Below are 27,058 nucleotides of genomic sequence, written 5' to 3' on the forward strand. Positions count from 1 at the left end.
AATGTTAAAAAAGAACCCGCATTTACCACCTCGTCTGGCAGCTCATTCCATACTTCCACCACTCTCTGTGTGAAGAAGCCCCCCCTAATGTTCCCTTTAAACTTTTCCCTGCCTCACCCTTAACCCATGTCCTCTGGTTTTTTTTCTCCCCTTGCCTCAGTGGAAAAAGCCTGCTTCCATTCACTCTATCTATACCCATCATAATTTTATATACCTCTATCAAATCTCCCCTCATTCTTCTACGCTCCAGGGAATAAAGTCCTAACCTATTCAACCTTTCTCTGTAACTGAGTTTCTCAAGTCCCGGCAACATCCTTGTAAACCTTCTCTGCACTCTTTCAACCTTATTTATATCCTTCCTGTAATTTGGTGACCAAAACTGAACACAATACTCCAGATTTGGCCTCACGAATGCCTTGTACAACCTCATCATAACATTCCAGCTCTTATACTCAATACTTTGATTAATAAAGGCCAATGTACTAGTTTGCAAATCAGTGTTGTGGGATCCCTCTGTCCAGAGGACAGAACAGGCAGGGATTAAAACTGGTGAGACACACAAAGTGCAAGTCAGGCAGTATCTATGGAGGGGAATAGATAGCATTCTCCAGCATTCTGTGTCTGCGTTAATTAGGACTCCTGCATGTCTTCACTAAAACATTTCATAGCCATCAATGTGAAGGAAAGGATGTAGCCATTTTGTAAACTAAAAGTTCCCACAAGCAGCAAGGAGATAATGACTAGATAATAGCTGAGGAACTGGAGAAACTTCAGTGCTCTTTCCCAGCAAGTTCTGTGAGATCTTTTCCGCCCACTCCACAGGAAACACGGGGTCCGCGGGTGAACATGTGACCCCAAGCTCTGGCCTGGATTTGAGCCCAAAACTCTGGAGCAGGACTCGAGCTCAGGGGTCTCTGCCTGAGAGATTAGAGAGTGCTGCCACTGGGTGCACTTCACTTCAGGGTGAAGGTGTGGCGTGACAGTCTCTAAATAAGCCTCTATCTGTTCACCTTGTGGGTTTGTCGACTTAGTTAGATCCCTCCCTGCAGCTGTGCCTTACTTCCTGTTCAGATAACAATTTGAGACCCACAAATAGGAACGGATGTGGTAAAAGAGTCTTGGCACAGTGTTATTGAGTTAATTGTGTTAACCCCAGGCTGCTCTGGATGTAAGGAGCTTATCGATGATGTGGAGGCAAGCCCAATGTGCTGGCTAACACTCCTCGGGCAGCACCAGTGACCATGTTGCTTGTGTGATGTCTGTACAGGAAGGAGGGACGGATCTTACTGGGAATCACCACCATGATCCATCTTAACGTCTAAAATCAACGGCTAAACAGTCAATGAAACTCGGTCTCGGTGCAGAAAAGTAGGACACGAAACATCTAGACCTGAGGTAATGCTTCTATATTTAACTTTTCTGCTCTCTCTAAAAACCCTCAGCCGTGACAGGGGAGTCAGGAAGTGGAGTGAAAGAGGCGATGCTGTTTAACATTGCCACCGTTCTGTTCTACAACGTGCGGCCTGAAAATGTGGGCATGCTTTCAACGGAGACCTCAGAAGCATTGAAGAAAAGATAAAAGGCCCTCAGGTGTGGGACTGAGACAAAGAGGGAGGGCGTAATTGGAGGAGGTGGGGTGGGAAGATAGGAAGGAACTTAGTGACTAGTGATTAGGGAAGAGTAATTGGTGAGAGAGAACAGGGAGTGATTGGGGAAGGAGAGTCTGGGGTGATTGAGGAGAGAAAAGCCGGGGAGGGAAGAGATTGGGGAGAGAGGCTAGGGGCAGTGATTGGGGAGAGTATTGATTAGAGAGAAAAGAGAGTGATTCAGGAAGGACAGGAGTGATTGAGGAGAGAGAGATTGCGAAGGGAAAATGATTGGGGAGAGAGAAACTGGGAAGGGGTGATTGGGGTAGAAATATTGGGGGAGTGATTGGGGAGGGAGAGACTGGGGGAGTGATTGGGATGAGAAAGAGTGGGTTGAGTGTTTGGGGAGAGTGATTTGAGAGGGGGGAGTGTTTAGGGAGCTGTCTTGAACATTCAGCTTTGGCACTCAGGACTGTGATGTTGTGTAATGGAAGCAATGTATTAGATCTTTCATATTTCTTTGTGCTTTTTTCTAAGTGTTTTGTTGTTTCATTTTCTGGCTCTGAACATCTCCCAGTTGGTTATTAGCTGTCCCTCATCTCCCTTGAGAAGATTAATGTCATGTTCAAAACATAAAACCAATGGAGTGGCAGTCCATAATGCAAGTCTAACTTTGTTTTTACTTTAAGCAACATATGTCATTAAAGGTGAGATTTGTGTCTGTGAAACAATCTCAGGTCCTGGGGCCTGAGGCTGTGGTAGGAATTGACTCTGAGACTGCAGGAAATGGTTCTGACAGCTCTGGCCACCGGAAGAGGGGTCTTGTCCCGAAACATTGACTGTTTGTTTCCACAGATGCTGAGTTCATCCAGAATTTTGTGCGTGTAGTTCTGGACACCTTTCTCCTGCGTGTGTTGGCATCTCAAAAGGTGCATGCTCGATGTGGTATTGTGATGACGTATGCCATTCGCGTGTACATATAACTCGTAATGAAGTATTTAAACAAACAAAAAATGCTTCATCTAACAATGTATGTACAATATTACCCAAATATTACTGATATATGTGTAGCCCCCCGGAAGGCCTCAGGGTCACTCGACTCGCTGTCGTCTTGGGAAATAGCCCTCGGCCCCGCCAATCTGGGTAAATAAGTTTGTGTGGATGCTGTGTGATGTACCCCACCCCGCCAAATAACAGACAATACACCAGATACGATTAAATGAATTACAGTTTACTGGAACTAGATCATTAATAGAGATAAAATATGAAAGGAAATAAAAGGCGCCACACTTATCGAAGTTCAATCTCTTCGTACACAAACAGTTGGAGCTCTAGTAATGATTAACCATTCTCTCTTCACCATTCAATCCCTTCTGACCACCTCGACCCGCCACCTGGGACCAACCACGGTGGTCGACCAGACGCTCCACACGAGTCGGTCTCCACCTCCTCTCCTCGCCGAAGACCCTGGACCTCGGACTCCTGCTCGGGGTCCGACCCCATTAGCCAGCTCACAGCACCTTGTCCATTCCCTCGCTCTCCATCGCGCCTTCTGCCCAAAAACCCGCGCATCACAATAACTTACAGACACACCAGAAAGAATAACATCTATCCAAATTGGTTCGTTCACTCTCTTATCAATAACATAAAATGTACGTCACCCCAGACTACACTAAAGTGTACCCCTGCCCAATAGGGGTCAAAATATTGACAGTGTTGCTCACTGCACTGTTTACAACAGTGACTTTTCTATTGCCCATGGTGGGTTAGGACTGTAAAAGGTGTCATTCGTTCATTAGCATAGCTAACGTTATTTAAACTAGCTGGCCAGCTGCTAAGGAGCTACTCTATTGCAGACATCCCACCTCTCCTGGCAGTCTCCCGCAAATTGATGGTGCTACCTCCCTGAAATGAGTTTTTGCAGGGTGGGATGTCTGGCTTCATAACTCAGGGATGTGTCATACTGGTAGAAACATTTCAATCACGTCTTTCAGCCTCAAGTGAACTAGTGTGGACCTGGTCTAATCCCAGTGAATATGGACTCCTCCACCCCGGGGCTGTAATTGAGAAGCCATCAGATCCCTGAGGAAGGAAAACCTGCAGCTTGGGCCTCGGGCTAATCACACAAGTTTGGTCTTTGTCACTCTGAAGAGGTGGCCGAGGTTCTGGTGTAGCTGGTCCATCCAGATGTTTGCTGATCTTTGTTCACTGTTGCTGATTTCAGTATCTCTGCAGTAGGGTGGGGCCAGAGAGGCAGGTCTTGCACAGATCCCAAAGGTAAATAAAAGTGATCAAGCAAACCAGCTGGTTGTAATGGAGAACACGTGAGATTCTGCAGATGCTAGAAACCTTGAGCAAAGCACTCACACAAAATGCTGGAGGAACTTGGCAGGTTGGGCAGCGTCTACAGAGAGGAATGAACAGTCAATGTTTTGGGCTGAGACACCTCGTCAGGTTGTAATGGAGGCACAAATGACAGCAGACAGAGCAACAAGTGATCAGCAGGTCGAGCGGCATCTGTGAAGGCAAGGAATCCTCGGTACTTAGGGACAAAACCCTACATGGTCCTGGATGTAACAAGGATGATGCGGGATTGGGCAGTGACTGTGCCTTACAACCCACCAACTAAGGGTAAAAGTCCATGCAAATATCAGAGTAGATATTTCCAATGTTATTGTATGTGGAGTTATTGGGAGTCGTCCCCCTTTCCCTTGGGGTCCTGGGGTGACATGGCAGTACTGTGCCACTGATTCTTAAGTTGGTTTACGGACTGCGCGGCCGCCGGGAGGAGACCAGCGTAGCACGTGTATGGAGAGAGTGAGAGGTTGCCCCCCACACCCCCGCCCGTTTGAGTACCTGAACATGATCCTCACGTTCTGGCTGCACCTCACTGCCAAGCTCCTGATCTGCAGTCACCCAGTACGGAGCAGGAGGGGGAGGGGGTGCTGTATGAGCAATTCATCCCTGACATTGCAGAAACCTTCCCAGCATCTATACAGCAAGGCCAGTATTGTGCTGTGTTCACTCTTCACTGAACACTCTTCACTGGCCTGGGTGAGACCAGGGCCAACCACACTCACAAAACTCGACACCATCCAGGACACAGCAGGCTGTTTGTCTGATGGACCACCTCCCTCCACCACTGGTGTACGGGGACTGTAGTGTGCACAATCTATAAAATTAGACAGCTAAGCAGCCCTGACAGCATCTCCTGAACCTGTGTTCAAGGGAAGCAGATGCAGGGGAATGCCTCCACCCACAGATTTCTCTCCACCTCACACACCAGCCTGGCTTGGAAATATATTGTCATTCCTTCTTGTTCAATGGGTCTAAACTCTGAAACTCCTTCCCCAACAGGAACCAAGGGAGTCCTGTCGCCCCTCCAACTGTTGTGTATTTCATATGTAAGGGGTTTCTTCTTTTATGTTACTGAGTAGACTAATTAAAATGGCTTCTTTGTTATGTTAACTGCTAAGAAAGTCCTCCTGCTAGCAGTTTGTTTATTTTATTTTATATTTTATATTTTTTTTGGAACACTCTGCCATGGCGCGCTCTCGCTCGCGCACTCTCACTCGCGCGCTCTCAAGCGCTCTCACTTGCTTTCTCGCTCTCTCGCTCACGCACTCTCGCTGTCTCTCGTGGTCACTCTCGCGCTCTCTCTTGCTTTCTCTCGCTCGGCTCAAAAAAATAGATTTCCGTGATATTGTATATAACTTGCAGGCATCAGGGAGCCACTATTAATATGCGGGAGACTCCCGGAACTTCCGGGAGAGGTGGGATGTCTGTGAAGCCCCAATTTAACGGACTCTGTGAGTCCACTGGAGAGGACCTGAACTGGGTCTGGAGGCCTGTCCTGGGTCTGGGGGCCTGTGCTGGGTCTGGAGGCCTGCCTGCGTTTGTGCATGGGTGGGTGGGAGGGAGGAAAGGGGCTTGTTTTGCTGCTGTTGTGTTCTGTGTTGTTCTGCCAAGCACTGTGGACAAGCTCTGTTGGTACGGGAATGTGTGACGACACCTGCTGCCCCCAGTTCCCCAAGGTTGTGTTGGTTGTTGGTGTAATGTTGCGTTTCACTGGACATCTTGATGTACTTGTGATAAATTAATGAATCTGGGCCCCATGTACCATACCAACAAGCCCCTATTATGAATTCTGAAGTCCAATGTACCCACACACATTCATTCCTACAAAGAGCAGCCCTGCAAACTCCACACAGAGAGCGCCAGTGGACAGGACTAAGCACGGTTGCTGATGATGTGAGGTCACAATGCTGAGCGTTAGGCCACTCTGCTCCCCAGTCACATTAATCAGATAATACTTCAGCGTTGTAAATGATTATGTGTCAGCGGGGAACCACAGGAGAGCTGTCCTGTGGGACTGAGCGACCGTATGGTCTGTCTCTGGATACTTCAAATGTGCCCTTGGGCTTGAGTGAGTTCTAAATATAGTGAACCCCATGTTTAGGGGTAACAGAACTTCACCATTACAAAATGCACTACCAAGAACATAGAGGTGCAGGACGATTTGCTGACTTGATGGAGGTGTACAAGATGATAAGTCACAGATCGATGAACAGCAGAGACTTTTTCCCAGAGTGCAAATGGCTAATATGAGATGTTATAATTTAAAGGTGATTGGAGGAAAACATTGGGGGTATGTCAGAGGTATCTTTTTCTGCACAGAGTGTTGCATCGGTGAAACGCCCTGCAGGGCGGTGAGAGAGGCAGATACATCAGGGACATTTAAGAAACACTTAGACAGGCCTATGGATGATTGCAAAATGGAGGCTAGTTAGACTGATCTGACAGTAGGTTAAAAAGTTGGCACAAAATGGACCGAAGGACCTGTAACTGTGCTGTGATGTCTATGTTCCAAAACAAAAACTTGCTCAAGGAATTTAAGTGAGAGAAAAATAAATAACCAAATAAACACAAAAATGCAAAAAAACCCAATAAAATTTGTCAATTTTCATGTTACAGGAAATTGTGTTGTGGACAGTTTTCTAGGAACACAACCCTACGAGGTAGCGTATCAGTTAGTCGGCAATCACCATTCAGTGTTCAGTCCTGCCAAGGAGTTTGTACCTTCCCCGATCGGGGTTTGTACATTCTCCGATCGGGGTTTGTAAAATTTCCGATTGGTGTTTGTACGTTCTCCAGTCAGGGTTTGTACAATTACCGATCGGGGTTTGCATGATCTCTGGTCCAGTTTCAATTCTGCCGCTGTCTGCTGGGAGTTTGTACATCCTCCCTGTGAGCACATGGGTTTCACATGCATGCTCCGGCTTGAATATAGGGGGCAGTTGACGGAAATGGGCGGGGGAAAGAAAAAACTGAAAGTGTGGTGATTAGGGAGTGGTGCCAACTTGACAACCTCTCTCTGTTACTAACAAGACAGTTACAGGCAATGGATCTGTATAGACATCAACTTCACCAGCTGGTAACCCTTACATAATCAATTATTTTATTTGATATCTCAGAACCCCCCCCCCCCAGTTATTCTCCTCTGGGTATGGGTGTGTCCCAGTTCTTTTCTCTAATAATTCAATGGTGAGTAAGCTCTGGTAAAGGAGGGAGCAGATTGCTGCAACTATCTACATCTGCCAGTTTAGTACTTGTCTGGACAGAGTTACACACCGAGTCAATTACTTCTCTGTTTGGATCGAATGCTTTGGGAATTTAGAGTCATAGAGAACCGAAACAAATTAGGCATGTTTTGGAACTATTTAAAAGTAACTGAACTGGCCTGCATGAGAATATATGTGATGCGTTTGGTAAGTATGGAGGTGAGATGAAACCAATGGAATCATGGATTACAAAGGACTTAATGCAGGCTGCGGAAACTGGGGCAGCGGTGGCAGGTGGAGTGTGAGGGAATGCACTTTGTGAGGTCAGATTCTGGTACGGCAAGTAGATTACACAATTTGGCACATGTACTGAGGGGGGGGTTCTGAGATATCAAATAAAATAATTGATTATGTAAGGGTTACCAGCTGGTGAAGTTGATGTCTATACAGATCCATTGCCTGTAACTGTCTTGTTAGTAACAGAGAGAGGTTGTCAAGTTGGCACCACTCCCTAATCACCACACTTCCAGGTTTTTCTTTCCCCCGCCCATTTCCGTCAACTGCCCCCTATATTCAAGCCGGAGCATGCGTGTGAAACCCATGTGCTCACAGGGAGGATGTACAAACTCGCAAGATTTAAGGATTATCTTAAAGATCAGCTGTGTTTATCATATGTACATTGAAATGTATCTTTTGTATGAACAAACACAGTCCAAAGATTGTACTGGGGGGAGGGGGCAGCCTGCAAGTGTTGCCACGTACATCTCTGGAGGGTGGGTGGAATCCGGAGCACCAGAGAAAACCCACATGGTCACAGATAGATAGAGTAGACAGCCAGAGACTTCCCCAGGTGAAAATGGCTGGTTCCATGGGGCCCAATTTTGAGGTGATTGGAGGAAAGTATAGGGGGGAAATGTCAGAGGTAGGTTTTCACACAGAGAGTGGTGAATGTGTGAAACGCCTTCCCAGGGGTGGTAGTAGAGGCAGATACATTAGGAACATTTAAGAAACATTTAGATAAGCACATGGACAATAGAGAAAAGGAGGGTGATGTAGGAAGGAAGGATTGGATTGATCTTGGAGTGGGTTGAAAGGTTGGTACAACATTGTGGGCCGAAGGGCCTGTACTGTGCTGTACTGTTTTGTGTTCACCCAGAGGAAACTTGCGCAGCTACGGGGAGAATAGAAAGATAGAAAATAGGTGCAGGAGTAGGCCATTCGGCCCTTCGAGCCTGCACCGCCATTTATTATGATGATGGCTGATCATCTAACTCAGAACCCCGCCCCAGCCTTCCCTCCATACCCCCTGACCCCTGTAGCCACAAGGGCCATATCTAACTCCCTCTTAAACATAGCCAATGAACTGGCCTCAACAGTTTCCTGTGGCAGAGAATTCCACAGATTCACCACTCTCTGTGTGAAGAAGTTTTTCCTAATCTCGGTCCTAAAAGGCTTCCCCTCTATCCTCAAACTGTGACCCCTCGTTCTGGACTTCCCCAACATCGGGAACAATCTTCCTGCATCTAGCCTGTCCAATCCCTTTAGGATCTTATACGTTTCAATCAGATCCCCCCTCAATCTTCTAAATTCCAACGAGTACAAGCCCAATTCATCCAGTCTTTCTTCATATGAAAGTCCTGCCATCCCAAGAATCAATCTGGTGAACCTTCCTTGTACTCCCTCTATGGCAAAGTTGTCTTTCCTCAGATTAGGGGACCAAAACTGCACACAATACTCCAGGTGTGGTCTCACCAAGGCCTTGTACAACTGCAGTAGTACCTCCCTGCTCCTGTACTCGAATCCTCTCGCTATAAATGCCAGCATACCATTCGCCTTTTTCACCGCCTGCTGTACCTGCATGCCCACTTTCAATGACTGGTGTATAATGACACCCAGGTCTCGTTGCACCTCCCCTTTTCCTAATCGGCCACCATTCAGATAATAATCTGTTTTCCTATTTTTGCCACCAAAGTGGATAACTTCACATTTATCCACATTAAATTGCATCTGCCATGAGTTTGCCCACTCACCCAACCTATCCAAGTCACCCTGCATCCTCTTAGCATCCTCCTCACTGCTAACACTGCCACCCAGCTTCGTGTCATCCGCAAACTTGGAGATGCTGCATTTAATTCCCTCATCCAAGTCATTAATATATATTGTAAACAACTGGGGTCCCAGCACTGAGCCTTGCGGTACCCCACTAGTCACCGCCTGCCATTCTGAAAAGGTCCCGTTTATTCCCACTCTTTGCTTCCTGTCTGCTAACCAATTCTCCACCCACACCAATACCTTACCCCCAATACCGTGTGCTTTAAGTTTGCACACTAATCTCCTGTGTGGGACCTTGTCAAAAGCCTTTTGAAAATCCAAATATACCACATCCACTGGTTCTCCCCATCCACTCTACTAGTTACATCCTCAAAAAATTCTATGAGATCCGTCAGACATGATTTTCCTTTCACAAATCCATGCTGACTTTGTCCGATGATTTCACCGCTTTCCAAATGTGCTGTTATCACATCCTTGATAACTGACTCCAGCAGTTTCCCCACCACCGACGTTAGGCTAACCGGTCTATAATTCCCCAGTTTCTCTCTCCCTCCTTTTTTAAAAAGTGGGGTTACATTAGCCACCCTCCAATCCTCAGGAACTAGTCCAGAATCTAATGAGTTTTGAAAAATTATCACTAATGCATCCACTATTTCTTGGGCTACTTCCTTAAGCACTCTAGGATGCAGACCATCTGGCCCTGGGGATTTATCTGCCTTCAATCCCTTCAATTTACCTAACACCACTTCCCTACTAACATGTATTTCACTCAGTTCCTCCATCTCACTGGACCCTCTGTCCCTTACTATTTCTGGAAGATTATTTATGTCCTCCTTAGTGAAGACAGAACCAAAGTAATTATTCAATTGGTCTGCCATGTCCTTGCTCCCCATAATCAATTCACCTGTTTCTGTCTGCAGGGGACCTACATTTGTCTTTACCAGTCTTTTCCTTTTTACATATCTATAAAAGCTTTTACAGTCCGTTTTTATGTTCCCCGCCAGTTTTCTCTCATAATCTTTTTTCCCCTTCCTAATTAAGCCCTTTGTCCTCCTCTGCTGAACTCTGAATTTCTCCCAGTCCTCAGGTGAGCCACTTTCTCTGGCTAATTTGTATGCTACTTCTTTGGAATTGATACTATCCCTAATTTTTCTTGTCAGCCACGGGTGCACTACCTTCCTTGATTTATTCTTTTGCCAAACTGGGATGAACAATTGTTGTAGTTCATCCATGCAACCTTTAAATGCTTGCCATTGCATATCCACCGTCAATCCTTGAAGTGTCATTTGCCAGTCTATCTTAGCTAATTCACGTCTCATACCTTCAAAGTTACCCCTCTTTAAGTTCAGAACCTTTGTTTCTGAATTAACTATGTCACTCTCCATATTAATGAAGAATTCCACTATATTATGGTCACTCTTACCCAAGGGGCCTCTCACGACAAGATTGCTAATTGACCCTTCCTCATTGCTCAAAGCCCAGTCCAGAATAGCCTGCTCTCTAGTTGGTTCCTCGACATGTTGGTTCAAAAAACCATCCCGCATACATTCCAAGAAATCCTCTTCCTCAGCACCTTTACCAATTTGGTTCACCCAATCTACATGTAGATTGAAGTCACCCATTGTAACTGCTGTTCCTTTATTGCACACATTTCTAATTTCCTGTTTAATACCATCTCCGACCTCACTACTACTGTTAGGTGGCCTGTACACAACTCCCACCAGCGTCTTCTGCCCCTTAGTGTTACGCAGCTCTACCCATATCGATTCCACATCTTCCCGGCTTATGTCCTTCCTTTCTATTGCGTTAATCTCTTCTTTAACCAGCAACGCCACCCCACCTCCCCTTCCTTCATGTCTATCCCTCCTGAATATTGAATATCCCTGAACGTTGAGTTCCCATCCCTGGTCACCCTGGAGCCATGTCTCTGTGATCCCAACTATATCATAATCATTAATAACAATCTGCACTTTCAATTCATTCACCTTATTACGAATGCTCCTTGCATTGACACATAAAGCCTTCAGGCACTCTTTTACAACTCTCTTAGCCCTTATACAATTATGTTGAAAAGTGGCCCTTTTTAATGCTTGCCCTGGATTTGTCGGCCTGCCACTCTTATTTTTCTCCTTTGTACTTTTTGCTTCTACCCTCACTTTACACCCCTCTATCTCCCTGGTGCCAGGGTCCGGGATATTTCTGATCGTGTCCAAGATATCCTGAAGTGGGAGGGTGAGGAGCCAGAGGTCCCATCCCCCTGTTGTGAACTAACCTCCTCACGCCTAGCCTCTTTAATTTGATTCCCACCCCCCAACCATTCTAGTTTAAAGTCACCTCAGTAGCCCCCGCTAATCTCCCTGCCAGGATATTGGTCCCCCTAGGATTCAAGTGTAACCCGTCCTTTTTGTACAGGTCACGCCTGTGCCAAAAGAGGTCCCAATGATCCGAAAACTTGAATCCCTGCCCCCTGCTCCAATCCCTCAGCCACGCATTTATCCTCCACCTCATCGCATTCCTACTCTCACTGTTGCGTGGCACAGGCAGTAATCCCGAGATTACTACCTTTGCGGTCCTTTTTCTCAACTCCCTTCCTAGCTCCCTATATTCTCCTTTCAGGACCTCATCCCTTTTCCTACCTATGTCATTGGTACCTATATGTACCACGACCTCTGGCTCCTCACCCTCCCACTTCAGGATATCTTGGACACGATCAGAAATATCCCGGACCCTGGCACCAGGGAGGCAAACTACCATCCGGGTCTCTGGACTGCGTCCACAGAATCGCCTATCTGACCCCCTTACTATCGAGTCCCCTATCACAACTGCCCTCCTCTTCCTTGCCCTACCCTTCTGAGCTACAGGGCCAGACTCTGTGCCGGAGGCACGGCCACTGTTGCTTCCCCCGGGTAAGCTGTCCCCCCCAACAGTACTCAAACAGGAGTACCTGTTGTTAAGGGGCACAGCCACCGGGGTACTCCGAATGTATGCGGGATGGTTTTTTGAACCAACATGTCGAGGAACCAACTAGAGAGCAGGCTATTCTGGACTGGGTTTTGAGCAATGAGGAAGGGTTAATTAGCGATCTTGTCGTGTACCCCAGTGTAAACACCTTTTGGACAGCGGTGGGAATTGAACCCTGGTCACTGTGCTTTGCTCAAATGCCACCCCTATTCTTTCCTTCTCACTATTATTCTTTCTCTCTTCGTATCTGTCAGGAGACAAGACAAAGATGGGGAAACACAACAGCAAACTGCGTCCTGAGGTGCTGCAGGACTTGCGGGAGAACACAGAGTTCACAGAGAACGAGATCCAGGAATGGTACAAGGGGTTTGTGAAGGATTGCCCCAGTGGCTACCTGACCATAGACGAGTTCAAGAAACTTTACGGCAACTTCTTCCCTTATGGTGATGCCTCGCGGTTTGCAGAGCACGTCTTCCGTACCTTCGATGCCAATGGGGACGGCACGATAGACTTCCGCGAGTTCATCATTGCGCTGAGCGTCACCTCCCGAGGAGGTCTGGAGCAGAAGCTGAAGTGGGCCTTTAACATGTACGATGTCGATGGGAATGGCTACATCAGCAAGGCAGAAATGCTGGAAATCGTTCAGGTATGCTTTGAATTCCCCCAAACTTGTCGTCTGGAGCCTTTTTTTGCTGTGCTGCGTCCTTTCGGAATAGTTTGCGTGAATTCCCAATTTTCTCCCAGTCCAGTCTGAGGAGGAGGCAGGCCACTGCTTGCGTTGGCTGTACCTCTGAAGGGCTGGTTCCAGGTGGCAGTTAGACCACTGTGAGCCAGAGGGGTGATGAGTATCTGGTCGTTGCCTCTGCTATTGTAGATGCTGTGCTGGGAGGGGGAGGGGGAGGGGCAGGGGAGGAAAATCCAACATCAAATGAAATTGGGCTCTGAGGGGAAAGAGAAGAGGGATTGGGACCAATGGATGACCCAGTCCTTAGGAACAATGGACTGGGTGGTAAATTGGCTTATTATTGGCACATGTACTGAGGCACAGTGAAAAGACTTTGTCTTGCATTCTGTCCATACTGATCATTTCATCACGTTGAGGCAGAGCAAGGGACAACAATAACAGAATGCAGAATAAAGTGTTGCAGTTACAGAGAAAGTGGAGTGGAGGTGAACAATGAGGTGCAAGGCCATACTGAGATAGATTGTGAGGTCATGTCCATTTTATCATACTAGAGGAGGGGTTGCCTAACTTTTTTATGCCATGGACCCCTACCATTAACTGAGAGGTCCATGTACCTCAGGTTGAGAACCTCTATACTAGAGGACCATTTGATTGTCTTATAACAGCGGGGTAGAAGCAGTCCCTGAGCTTGATGTTACATGTTTTCAGACTTCTATATCTTCTGCCTAATGGGAGAGGGGAGGAGAGAGAATGTGTGGGTGCGTAGGGCTCTTTGATTACGCCCTGAGCTGAACTCCCAAACTGGGAGGACCGGTGAATGACTCTTCATTTGGCTCCTACCCTTTGACCTGTTTGGCATGGGTGACTCTACCAAGAGCCAACATGGTTCTCCGAGTCATTGAGGCACACAGACCTCCAAACCACGACAAGGTTGTGTCCTCTTGTAGGTCCCTCCATTTTTCCATCTGTGTCTACTTAAGAGTTTCTTAAATGCCCCTAATGTACCTTCCTCAACCACCAGCCCTGGCGGCATGTTTCACCACTCTGTTTAAAGAACTACCTCTGACATCCCCCTATTATCTTTAATTCCAGGTACATTGAAGTTTATTTCAATAAAATTATACTTTCAAGAAGTTCCCGGTGGAGGGTGGCTGCACATACATCACCCTAGCCCTGATCTGTCCCTCGTTTGGGACAGCGGGAGCTCCTTGAGGAGAAGGTATGGCTCTGTGGAACTGTTCTATAAGTCCCTGGGCCTTCACTGATTTCAATCAAGAGTATTTAAGTTTGGGCTCTCCAATCAGAGTTGCGTTTATTAGCACCGACATATGTTGTGAAATTAGTTATTTATTTGAAGATAGAGCACAGTACCAGGTCTTTCTGGCCTAACGAGCCCTCGCTGCCCAATTCCACCCGTGTGAACAATTAACCCACTGACCTGTACGGTTTTGGAATGTGGGAGGAAACGAGAGCACCCAGATGAAACCCACGTGGACATGGGGAGAATGTACTAACTCCTTACAGACAGCAGTGGGAAATGAACCCGGATCATTGGTGCTGTACTGGTGGCATCCGTTAGTCTCACGAGGCTGTGGATCTGCGCCTGGAAAGTCTCTGCGCCGTCGCGGTGAGGCGACGCTAGAGTGTCCTCTCCAGGGCGCAGGCCTGGGCAAGGTTGTATGGAAGACTGGCAGTTGCCCATGCAGCAAGTCTCCCCTCTCCATGGCACCGATGTTGTCCAAGGGAAGGGCAGGGGCTGATACAGCTTGGCACAAGTGTCATCGCAGGAGTTGCCAGAACGAGGTTGAAGGCAACGTCGGACTGCCTTAGGGACTCCAGCTCCGGATTTGTCCTCAGGGTTTACTCCCGAAGCCTTTCCCATGAGTGGGTATGGCCGCAAGGCAGCTGAGGTTTGAAATCAGCATTTTCTCTCTCTTCGATGGACTGCCTACCCAGACTGACAAGCTCCATCTACCCCAGGGTTGGCAACCTACGACCCGCGGGCCAGATCTGGCCTGTGAAGGTATTTTGACCATCCCACGAGCAAATATTGGGATACTATGCTTATCCGGCCCAGGAGCAATTTTTCCTTATTCTGAGTCTTTCACAAGACCACACTGATGGACATGCATGGCATCTTGTTACACCGGCCCCAGGTTCCGTTTTGTTCCAAACCAAACACTGGTATATACGAATGACGGGAAGGCAGACTACCTTGTTAATACGTATTAGATACTCTCCGTGCACGCGCGGATTTTCAAATGGGATTGTTCAAATTTGTAAACAGAAACAGCGTCATTATGTTTTAACAAGAAATCCACGCTGAACATCCAGATGTCAGAAATGGACCTTAATATGTCAAAGCTAATTGGCATCACAACTGATGGGGCACCAGCAATGGTGGGACAGAAAAAAGGCATCATCGCATTGCTGCAAGGACAAGTGGAAAACCTTGAAATCACAGAAACTGGTTAAAATTCATTGCATTATCCATCAAGAGGCATTATGGTCCAAGTCTTTGAAATTAAAGGATGTTATGGACATCGTTGTGAAGGCAGTGAATCTGATCCTATCTCATGGATTGAATCATCGCCAGTTTCAGCAGTTTTTGTTGGATACGGAGGCAGAATATGGGGACCTGGCTTATATCTGGAATGTACGCTGGTTTAGCCGAGGGTCAATGCTGGAAAGAGTATTTGCATTGCATGAAGAGGTGGCAATATTCCTTGAAAGCAAAAATGAGGATGCTTCACATTTTCGTGATCCTGATTGGCTTGCAACCTTGGCATTTCTTGTGGACATTACATCTCATTTAAGTAACTTGAATTTACAACTTCAAGGAAAAAAATCAGCTGATACATGAGATGTATGGTCATATTGTGACCTTTGAAAGAAGCTGCAGTTATGGGAATACCAGCTTCAAAAAGGAAACTGCACATTTTCCCACTTTTCAAAAAAGTAAAGCACAAGATCCAGGCATTTTTGTGAATATGGTCCAAGAATTGAGAAAAGAGTTTTCATCTCGTTTTGCTGATTTTTCGCTTACGTGCAAATGAGTTCAAGTTGTTTGCTACTCCGTTTGATGTGGAAGTGGACACTGCATCAAAAATTTTTCAAATGGAATTGATTGAGATGCAGTGTGACGACATATTGAGATCGAAATTTCATTCTGAAGATGTGTTAGTGCTTGACTTCTATGGAAAATATATTCATCCAAGTGGGAAGTATCCTAACTTAGTGGACCATGCAAAAAAGATGGCATCATTGTTTGGCAGCACTTATCTGTGTGAGCAATTATTTTCAAAACTGAAGCACACCAAGAACCATTTGAGAACAAGACTGGCTGATGCCCATCTGGATAATGCCTTGCTCTTGGCATCAACAAGTCTGACACCCAATATTGAGAAGCTTTCAAGCAACAAACAGCATCAAGTTTCACATTGATTTATCCACTGTTTGCATTAGAACATAGAATAGTACAGCACAGTACAGGCCCTTCAGACCACAATGTTGTGCCGACCCTCAAACCCTGCCTCCCATATAACCCCCACCTAAAGTTCCTCCATATACCTGTCTAGTCGTCTCCTAAACTTCACTAGGGTATCTGCCTCCACCACTGACTCAGGCAGTGCATTCCACGCACCAACCACTCTCTGAGTGAAAAACCTTCCTCTAATATCCCCCTTGAACTTCCCACCCCTTATCTTAAAGCCATGTCCTCTTGTACTGAGCAGTGGTGCCCTGGGGAAGAGGCGCTGGCTATCCACTCTATCTATTCCTCCTAATATTTTGTACACCTCTGTCATGTCTCCTCTCATCCTCCTTCTCTCCAAAGAGTAAAGCCCTAGCTCCCTTAATCTCTGATCATAATGCATACTCTCTAAACCAGGCAGCATCCTGGTAGATCTCCTCTGTACCCTTTCCAATGCTTCCACATCCTTCCTATAGTGAGGCGACCAGAACTGAACACAGTACTCCAAGTGTGGCCTAACCAGAGCATTAAAATTTACTTTTTTATTATACTTAATTTACCACCATTCAGTGCATCATGTTCATACATTTTACGTTTAAAGATTCTTTGTGTCCTTTTAATAGATTCAAAAGATGCCTTGATTTAAATAAATTACAACTAAACTGAGTCCTTTGATTACTAATTGGCATCCTTGGTTAAGCACAAATGATTTTCTAGCATGTGTTATTCATTAATTTGAGGCAAAACATAACTAGATGTATTTAAATGGATAATTACCATATTTCAAGTTTTTTATGGCATTTATCTGGCCCACCGTCTGCTCATTACTACATGATCCGGCCCACAGAGGCAAAAAGGCTGCCGACCCTTGATCTACACAAAGCACTGGTTTTAAGGCTCCAGGACCCGCCTCCGCCCCTTCTCCTGTCAGTAGAAACAGTTCCACCGGGCTTAGGGGCTAAGCCTCACGAGAAGGCCAGGAGTTGGACTTGGTTGTCAGAGGCTATTTGTGGCACATGCCACGAGGAGCACTTTTAGGTAGTGGGAGCTTGTCCCCACTAACACTCCTCAGCTTGACAATCTTGGAACCAATGGTGCTGTAATAGTGTTATGTTAAACATTACACTACCATACCTTGTTACATGGTGGCAGTACGGTGCAGGGAATAACAATTACTGTAAGTTACAAAATAAGTAAATAAATACTGCAGAAGACAGGTAATGAGATACAGTATCAGAGGATAGTATGATCAGGGATCAGGAGGGACTGATCTAAAACTCTGGCTGGAGACTCCAATGTCAGGAGTGGAACCTGTTTCTAACCAAACCGCTGTGGGTAGTTTGAGTGAGAGGCTGTGCCTCACCAGTCAGATCCATATCTGTAACCCAGAGACCCTGCATACCGACAGGCAATCTACAAGATGGTGTCTTCGGTGATGAAGTTGTCAGATGATGAAGCTACGCCAGAGAAAAGAACAGAGAAGATCTTCCGACAGATGGATACCAATGCAGACGGTAAGTGCAGCCATCTTGTGGTGGCTTGTGCGGAGACTTGTGCAGAAAGAAGGCACTCGGCCCGTCACCCATGTGCTAGCTCTTGGAGGGAGTCTTCCAATTACTCTCCTTAACCTGGACTGTCCATGCAGTCCCTCAGTTGTTTCTGTATACAAATATTACTCCAGTTTCTGATAGAACATAGTTCACTACAGCACAGTGCAGCCCACAATGTTGTGCCAACCTTTTTACCTACTCTAAGATCAAGCTAACTCTTCCTTCCCACATAGTGCTCCATTTTTCTATCATCCTTCTATCCAAGAGTCTCTTAAATGGTCCCTAATGTATCTGCCTCTACCACCACCTCTGGCAGCACAGTCCACACCTCTACCTATGACAACTCCCTATCTTTCCCTCCAAACATCTAAAGTCAGATAAACCAGGAAATGATTGATTGGTGGACTAAACTCACGGAACCAAATGTATTTTCTGAAAGATTTGCATGAATACAAAAAGCTAGACCGCAGGTATGCAGTAAAGAGGATAGACAGTCTTTTATCCAGGACATGGGGGTGTAGGACTAAAGGGAGCGTAGGTTTAAGGTGACGGGATGAAATTTAAAAATGCCAGTGGCAGGCTTTTCCAAGACTCTAGATTCAGATTTATTTATTGCATACACATCAGAACATACAGTGAAATGTGTCATTTGTGTTAACAACCAACACTCCCAAGGAGCCCACAAGTGACATTCTGGTACCAACATTGCCTGCCACCATATTCAGCAGAAGAACAGAGTCAACAACCCTTTGCTTCCCCGCACCCACACAGACAGACCTCAATCCCTGCACAGGCCACCTGCAGGCCTCCAGCCTCCCAGTCCCTGGCCCAGACTCGCAGACATCGGGCCTCTCTCCTGAGAACCGCGAAAACTCAGATTATGGGTTTCTTCACAGTGAGATCAATAGATTGTAGAAATCTATCAGAATCGAGGGAAGTGGGATTGGGCAGGAAAGTGAAGTTGAGATGTAGGGTCGGTCATGACCTGATTAAAAAGATAAGCAGGTTCACAAGGTAAGCAGAAACACAAGAAATAAGTGTAGACCCCTCCACCATTCAGAAAGATCATAGCTGACCCCCCTTGACACCCTCATGAAAATCATATTCAGGTCACAATTTCTTATGCTCTGATGTACTTATGTGATCTTTCTACACTCCCACACCCTCTATCTATTACCCCTGTCACTGCACTGTAAACACTTTAAACCACTTTATATCATGCTGTTTACTCTGTAAATACACACTGGTATTTATGTGTTTATGCATATTTTGTTCCATGTCTGTACTTTAATTTCTAACTTTATTTTTTATTCTTTATCATTGTTGAGTGTTGCTGATTTTCATTGCATGTCGCACCAACGCACCACGGCAAGTTCCTAATATGTACGTTCAGTGGCCACTTTATTAGGTACAGGAGTGGAACCTGGTACAGTCTACTGCTGCTGTCAAAGTTTGATGTGTTGTACATGCAGAGATGCTCTTCTGCTCATCACTGTTGTAACACATGGTTATTTGAGTTACTGTCACCTTCCTGTCAGCTTGAACCATTCTCCTCTGACCTCTCTCATTAACAAGGCATTTTCACCCATGGAACTAGATGTTTTTTTGTTTTTCACACTCTCTATAAACTCTGGAGACAGTTGTGAGTGAAAATCCCAGGAGATCAGCAGTTTCTGAGATACTCAAACCTCCTCATAAGATATAGGAGCAGAATCAGGCACCCATCTACCTGTCTGGCACCAACAATTATTCCACGGTCAAAGTCAGTCAGAGCACCCCATCTGGCACCAACAATCATTCCACAGTCAAAGTCACTCAGATCACCTCATCTGGCACCAACAATCATTCCATGGTCAAAGTCACTCAGATCACCCTATCTGGCACCAACAATTATTCCAGTTAAAGTCACTCAGATCACCCCATCTGGCACCAACAATCATTCCACAGTCAAAGTCACTCAGATCACCCCATCTGGCACCAACAATTATTCCACAGTCAAAGTCATTTAGAAAACATTTCTTCCCATTCTGATGTTTGGTCTGAACAACAACTGAACCTCTTGACCCTGTCTGCATGCTTTTATGTATAGAGTTGCTGCCATATGATTGGCTGATTAGATATTTGCATTAACGGGTAGGTGTACAGGTGTCCCTAATAAAGTAGCCACTGGGTGTAGACTGATGAATAAAGTTGATCCTTTATTCTTTCTCTGTTCCTGAAGATTCTTACTTGTCCTCTATTGGTTTTACCAGGAAGACTCTCTCTAGAAGAGTTCATTAACGGTGCGAAGAAAGATCCATCTATCGTCCGCCTCTTGCAGTGTGACCCCAGCACGGCGGGCCAGTTCTGAAGGATTGTCCAGGGGGCAAATGCTGTTCCTCTGCATCATTTCTTTCTGTGCCAGCCCACAGCGGGCTGGTGTGACAGACTAAGACCAGTCAAACGAAAGCCTGGTCAAAACTGAGCAACCTTCAACCTTCCAATGAAGATAACTGCATGCAACAGATCTGCATCTTACAGTATATGATGATACACAAGTCAATGTGCCAAGATAAGGGAACCCTGCTGTCCAGCTGAGCGAAAACGCCTCATCTTTACTTGTGCCCCTTTCCGTTGTGGATATAGCTTTTAGTAGATAATAGTATTTTTTTTTATTTTAAATTAATAGCTCAGAGTTTCAGTTTATACTTGACATAAGGAAGAGTGAAGAGCAAAAATTGATGGATTAATATTTACTCTCATGCGCCTGGCACAGACAAGGTTTTACCCATTTCTATTGCTTCTAGATGCAAGTATCAACCGTCCTCTTCCACTCACCCTCTCCAAGTTCAGCAAACCCATTAACTGTGAATTTCAGTGATTCAATGAAAAAAGTTTTCAAGGCATTTGGAGACAAGGCATTATATTCTTATTACTACCCATTGTGCCACTGGCATTTAGGGAAGCACTGAAGGCCCTTTATTTCTGTCTGTCCATACTGTCACACACAGATGTAGAAGGATTCTTCTTTGCTGTTTCCATAACAATTTTTTTTTTAACCAGTCAGGGTTGTTAGCCCTGAGTTGAACCTCTGAACCCGGAGGACCGGTGGACTACTCTTAGTCTGGCCTCTACCCTTTGACCTGTTTGGCATGGGTGACCCTACCAAGAACCAAAGCATAACGCCCTGACTCCAGTCAACATAGCTCTCCAGGTCATTGAGAAGCAAGCCTCCAAACCCTGTGACAAGGCTGTGGTCCTCTTGAAGGTATTAAATCAATAGTGAGGAATTATTTCCCCTGGACTAGGGGGCAAAAGTAAAGCCAGGCCTTTTAACAATGAAGAAACTCTTCTATGCAAAGTGTGGGGGGAAATTTGCAACTCTCCTACAAACAGCAGTAAATGCCATGTGAAATTGTTAGATTTTAAATTTTAGGTAAGTTAACTGGATGTATTAAAGGATGTAGAAAAAGGCAGTTTTGATTATATTAGATTTATTTATTACATGTACATCGAAACATACAGCGAAATGTGTCATTTGGATTAACAACTTAGGATGGGCTGAGGACAGCCAGCAAGAGTTGCCACACATTCCAGAGCCAACATAACGTATCCAACATGTTCAGCAGAACAACACGCAGCCAACATACAACAAAACAATAGCCAATCACATTTACTCACATGCACACACACAGAGTCACAGATTAGTCCCGGTCACATCAAGTTATAGAACAACATAGAAGGGTTGAATAGCCTGCAATCTCCTGTCTCGCTTCCCCCTCCCCAGTCAATTCATGCGATTACAGATGATGTTTGGAAAACCAAGAGAAACATGATGCAGCCTCCATTATATCCCTTCCTTGTCTTATACTACGTGTAGGAACATAGGTCATTGAATATTACAGCACAGTCCAGGCCCTTCAGTCCACAAGGTTGTGCTGAGCTTCTACCCTACTCTAAAATCAATCTAATCCAGGGTGCCACACCCACGTAGCAGTTAGAGCAACACTATTGCAGCTCGGAGCAACGGAGTTCACAGTTCAGGCCAGCATTCTGTGTACACCCTCCTGGAACACGTTGGTTTTCTCCGGGTGCGCCCATGTCCTCCCGCAGTCCAAAGAACTACTAGGTCGGTTAATTGGTCATTGTAAATTGGCCTGTGATTAGGTTAGGATTAAATCAGGGTTGTCAAGGGTGGCTCGAAGGCCCAGCAGGGCCTATTCTCCACTGTATTTCAAACAAATAAATAAACCCTTCCCTCCCACAAATCCTCCACTTTTCAATCATTTATGTGCCTATCTAAGAATTTATTAAATATCCCTAATGTATTTGCCTTGACCACCACCGCTAGTGTTGTGTCCCACACACCCACCACTCCCTGTGTAAAAAAAATGGGCAGTTCTAACTTCCAATCCACATAGATTTATCAGCATTGCCAACAAGCCCTCTACGGCTGCTGGCCAAATTATCAAGCAACACTATCAGAAAATGACGCCGACCACTTGTAGTCTTTTCTCCCTTTGCCTTGGCTTTAATGTCCATTGCCCAAGGCAACTTCTAGTGAAGCCATCATGCCTTTCCACGGTGGAATATTCAATGTCCTTTCAGGATTTCATCTGTAGCCACACAGTGAGTGAGGGAAGGGACATTACAGAGTAATTGTGGTATTAAAAAGGACAGATTTACAAATGTGGTATTAAAAAGGACAGATTTACAATTGTGGTATTAAAAAGGACAAATTTACTTCCTGCACCAAGGTGCCCCATTACAAGAGAAGCTGGAACTCCCCAAGTGATTTAAAATGCCATTCCAAATCTCAGTCTCAATGGTTTACCAACATTTAATGTGTCTGAATAAAGACTCCAGTGTGTGACCCTAAGACACAAGAGCAGAACAGGCTAGTCAACCCATCGAGTTCGCTCTGCCATTCCATCATGGCTGATTCAATTTCCTCTCAACCCCATTCTCCTGCCTTCTACCCGTAACCTGTGACGTCCTGACACATCAAGAACCGATCAGCCTCTGCTTTAAATATACTCAATTTCAGCCCTTCAGCTGTCTGTGGCAATGAATTCCACAGATTCGCTCCCCCTTGCTTAAAGAAATCAGAATCAGGTCTATAATCACCGGCACGTGATGTGAAATTTGTTAACTTAGCAGCAGTAGTTCAATGCAATACATAATCTAGCAGAGAAAAAATAATAATAATAAACAATTAACAAGTAATAAACAAGTAAATCAATTACGTATATTGAATAGATTTTTTTAAACATGCAAAAACAGAAATACTGTATATTAAAAAGTTGAAATTCCTCATCTCTGTTCTAAAGCGACATCATTCTATTCTGAGGCTGTACCCACTGGTCCTAGACTCCCCCGCTATAGTAATCATCCTCCCCATGTTCATTCTATCTAGCCCTTCCAATATTCGATAGGTTTCAATGAGGAACCCACCCTGCTCATTCTTCTGAACTCCAGTGAATAAAGGCCCAGAGCCATCAAATAGGCCTGAAATGATGGCTGTTTTCACCCTCAAATCCTCCAGAGTGTTCCCTCATAACAACAGAAATCTGGATGCAAAAGTCAGCCTTCTCCAATTCACGATAAGTACAGTGTTGTCCCATGACTTTGTATCTATAGCTGTCTCAGACCCATTGTCCTGTCAATTAATGAAGTGCCATTGCTGGAAATCTAAAACAAAGATACTCAAAGTTCAAAGTAAATTTATTATCAAACTACATGTATGTCACCATGTACAACCCTGAGATTTGTTGTCTTGCAGACATTCACTGTAAATACAAGAAGCACAATAGAATCAATGAAAGACCACACCCAACAGGACAGACAACCGACCAGTGTGCAAAAGACAACAAACTGCAAATACAAAAAGAAAAAAATAAATAATAATCAATAAATATTGAGAACATGAGATGAAAAGTCCCTGAAAATGAGTCCATAGATTATAGGAACAGTTCAGTGATGGTGTGAGTGAAGTTAACCCCTCTGGTTCAGGAACCGATGGTTGAGGGGTAACAACTGTTCCTGAATTTGATGGTGTGGCTCTTGAAGTTTCTGTACCTTCTTCCTGGTGGCAGCAGTGAAAAGAGAGTATGGCTGAGTAGTGGGAGTCCTAGACGATGAATGCAGCTTTCCTAGAACAACGCTCCTTGAAGATGTGCGCAGTGATGGGGAGGGCTTTGCCCGTGATGGACTGGGCTGTATCCACTACATTTTGTGGTCTTTCATTCAAGAGCATTGGTGTTTCCATACCAGGCCATGATGTAATCAGTCAGTATACTCTCCACCGCACATCTGTAGAAGTTTTTCAAAGTTTTAGATAACATGAAGAATCTTTGCAGACTTCAAAGAAAGTAGTCAGAGTTAACATTTCAACTCAGGGATGAAGGATCTCGGCCTGAAACGTAAACTGTTTATTCCTCTCCATAGATGCTGCCTGATCTGCTGAGTTCCTCCAGCATTTTGTTTCTGTGTGTGTGTGTGTGTGTTGCTCTGGATTTCCAGCATCTGCAGAATCTCTTGTTTTACTCTTTGTCAAAGCTAGTTGTTATTGGTTGTCCGAAATATGAAACGAAGCAAAATGGTTATAAAATTGGATAATCCCTGGCTCTCCATCAAGAAGTCTGGTGTTTTAGCACCTAATAAATAAACAGTCAACGTTTCAAGCCAAGATCAGGTTTATTCTCCTCAATAGACTTATTAATTTCCTCATTGTGTGCGTTACTCTGAACCTCTGGAATCTGCAGAATCTCTTGTGTCATTGTTTATGCTGCCAGACACCGCCTAGCCAAATCCTAAACCACGTGGCCGCAGAGTACCATGATATACTCATCTCCACAATCCAACACTGATAGCAAGTCTTAAGGCTGCTTTAGAAGGGGGTCCCATCTAGATCTGATGTGCTTTGGAGGGGGGGGGGCATCTAGAACTGATCCAGTGTTTCTGAACTTACTTTGTTCAACTCTTTCCTTCGAATAAAAGGTGCTTCTGTGATGATTCTATTGAAGAATTCTTTGTCTTTCTGATTTATTGTGGATAAAACCTCAGGTTTATTTATGAAGGGAAAAGTACCAATCAGCTTGTTTAAAGTTGAGCAGCACTTATTAACTTGTAAACTATTCTTTTCAGTACTTACATGAGGTGTGTGCTGTTTCCTCCATTCTCAGGCTGGTACCAAGTAACTGATGGGATTCAGTGTTCCCCTTAAGGTCCAAAAGGGAACATTAATGTTTACATTTGCCTTCATCTAACTAAAAATTAAAGCAGTACAATTCACCCAATCATTTGTGTCTTTGGATTTATTTTTCATGAAACACTACAGCACCTTTGATCTGTTTTGGGGGTGTTCAGTACCGTGCAAGAGTCTGAGCACATTCAGTGATATGTAGCTAGGATGCCGAAGGCTTTTGCTCAGTACTATATTTGTCAATGTGGAATGGAGAGCAGGTTTGTAAATCTGGCGGGAGCAAAGGCTGTTCTACTCAATCTGCTCCTATGTCAAAGTTCAAAGTGCATTTCTTATCAAAGTATGTAAACCATAAACAACCTTGAGATTCATCTTCTTGCAAGTAGAAGAACAAAGAAACACAATAGAATCCACGAAAAATTCCACTCAAGGACCATCAGACCTCCAATGTACAAAGAACGAACAAGTTGTGCAAAGAATAAACAGACATGAACCACAGAGATCACAGGCACACAGCCAGTTCAGCGCAGGGTGACACGAAGCCCGATGGCTGCAGGTCATGGTTGTCGAAACAATTCAGTACGAGGAGACGCGGAGCCTGATCACGGGCTGCAGGTCACGGTTGTGGGGTAAGTTCAGCGCGAGGTAACACGAAGCCCGATGGCTGCAGGTCACGGTTGTCGAAACAGTTCAGTGTTGAGGCAGCTGAAGCCTTACAGAGTAGTGAGCAGAACACTGATTGGTCCTTCACCCTCGGGCTTGATGCCTTAAAGTTTTTAATCTGGCTTAGTTCTTAAATCGAGTAAACATCAGTTTGTTTTTCACTCTCAGGCACGGCCCATGTCACTTCAGTCTCGCCTGAAATCCACTCCAGCAATGGCTGCCGCAGCCATACCCGCATCCCGAGAGTCCAGTTCGCTAAATCCTCCAGGTTGTTGCAAAAACGCAGGTCGTTCAGATGTTTCAAAAGCACAACTCCCAAAGGGAAATTACAGGCTGAGGACTGCGGTGATCATAGTACAGAAAAAGTATATTTAGCAAGATAGTCGGTAGTTTCGTTAGCTGCCTGTCACCAGAGCCATCTCGGGTCACAGTATCTTACCGACTTCATTTGTTACATTGAGTTGGATAGTGCAGAAATAGTCCTTCAGCCAAACTCGTCCAGATCAACCAAGTTGATTACTTGAGTTGGAGGGGATTGGTTTAAGGTCAGAAGGGACAGGATTTCCACTTGTTGGAAAGAGGCGGTGTGGAAAGCATTAGAGGGATATTCAGTGAATGCAGGCAGATGAGACTAGGCCAGGTAGAGAAACTGGTCTGCGTGGAGAAGCTGAATGGAGGACTCCGTTTCCATGTTCCATAACGCTACCAACCTCCTCAGCACTATTCATTTCCCAAGAAGTAACAACAGAGTACCAATAAAATAAACAGACAAGATGGTGTCAGCAACCAGCAGTGACAGCCTCCAGACAGCTCACAAAACAATTACTTCTTCTGAACTGCAATTGATTGCAAAGTTCAAAGGAAATGTATTATCAAATTTACTACTGTGTTTGTCACCGTGGAGTGGAGAACCAGTTTGTAAATCTGGCAGGAGCAAAGGATGCTGGGAATGGCAAGGGTGCAGTGCCGCAGGAGGGTTGGGGACAGGTGACAGGGAAGAAGTACCAAGGTGGGGTTGGCGTAGTTATAGACACACCCAGCCCTGAGACACCAAGTAATGTAATTTGATTCCAAACAGTTGGTTTATTGATCATTACAGAATGTCTCTCTGGTGCTTCCAGCTCCCTCCCCTCTCCCCCTTTTCCCAACCATGATTCCCCTCTCCCTGCCCCCTTCCCCCTTCCCACTCTCAGTCCACCATAGGGACCCATATCAGAATCAGGTTTATCATCACTCACATGTGCCATGATTTTTTTTTGTGGCAGCAGTTCAGTGCAATATTTAAAATTACTACAGTACTGTGCAAAAGTCTTAGGCCCCCTATCTATATATATGTGCCCAAGAT

At 45.3% G+C, this 27,058-nt stretch overlaps 1 protein-coding gene across 5 annotated transcripts in view; it reads left to right on the top strand.

Moving 5' to 3' along the window:
• The window catches only part of LOC134342642 (neurocalcin-delta-like), a 60,786-nt gene extending 35,624 nt beyond the window's left edge, over positions 1 to 25,162 (top strand). For 3 of the 5 annotated variants that reach the window (XM_063041006.1, XM_063041005.1, XM_063041007.1), the window contains 4 exons: positions 1,268 to 1,395; positions 12,415 to 12,806; positions 17,726 to 17,831; positions 20,120 to 25,162. In XM_063041006.1, coding sequence (XP_062897076.1) covers positions 12,429 to 12,806; positions 17,726 to 17,831; positions 20,120 to 20,217 — 582 coding nt within the window. In that variant the 5' untranslated portion in view covers positions 1,268 to 1,395; positions 12,415 to 12,428 and the 3' untranslated portion in view covers positions 20,218 to 25,162. Of the gene's footprint in view, positions 1 to 1,267; positions 1,396 to 2,497; positions 2,516 to 12,414; positions 12,807 to 17,725; positions 17,832 to 20,119 lie in introns of those variants that run through there. The other 2 variants (XM_063041008.1, XM_063041009.1) reach the window with 2 other exon arrangements.
• Positions 25,163 to 27,058: the final 1,896 nt, after the last annotated feature.

Source organism: Mobula hypostoma, chromosome 2, assembly GCF_963921235.1.
Source record: "Mobula hypostoma chromosome 2, sMobHyp1.1, whole genome shotgun sequence".
Lineage (NCBI taxonomy): Eukaryota > Metazoa > Chordata > Chondrichthyes > Myliobatiformes > Myliobatidae > Mobula > Mobula hypostoma.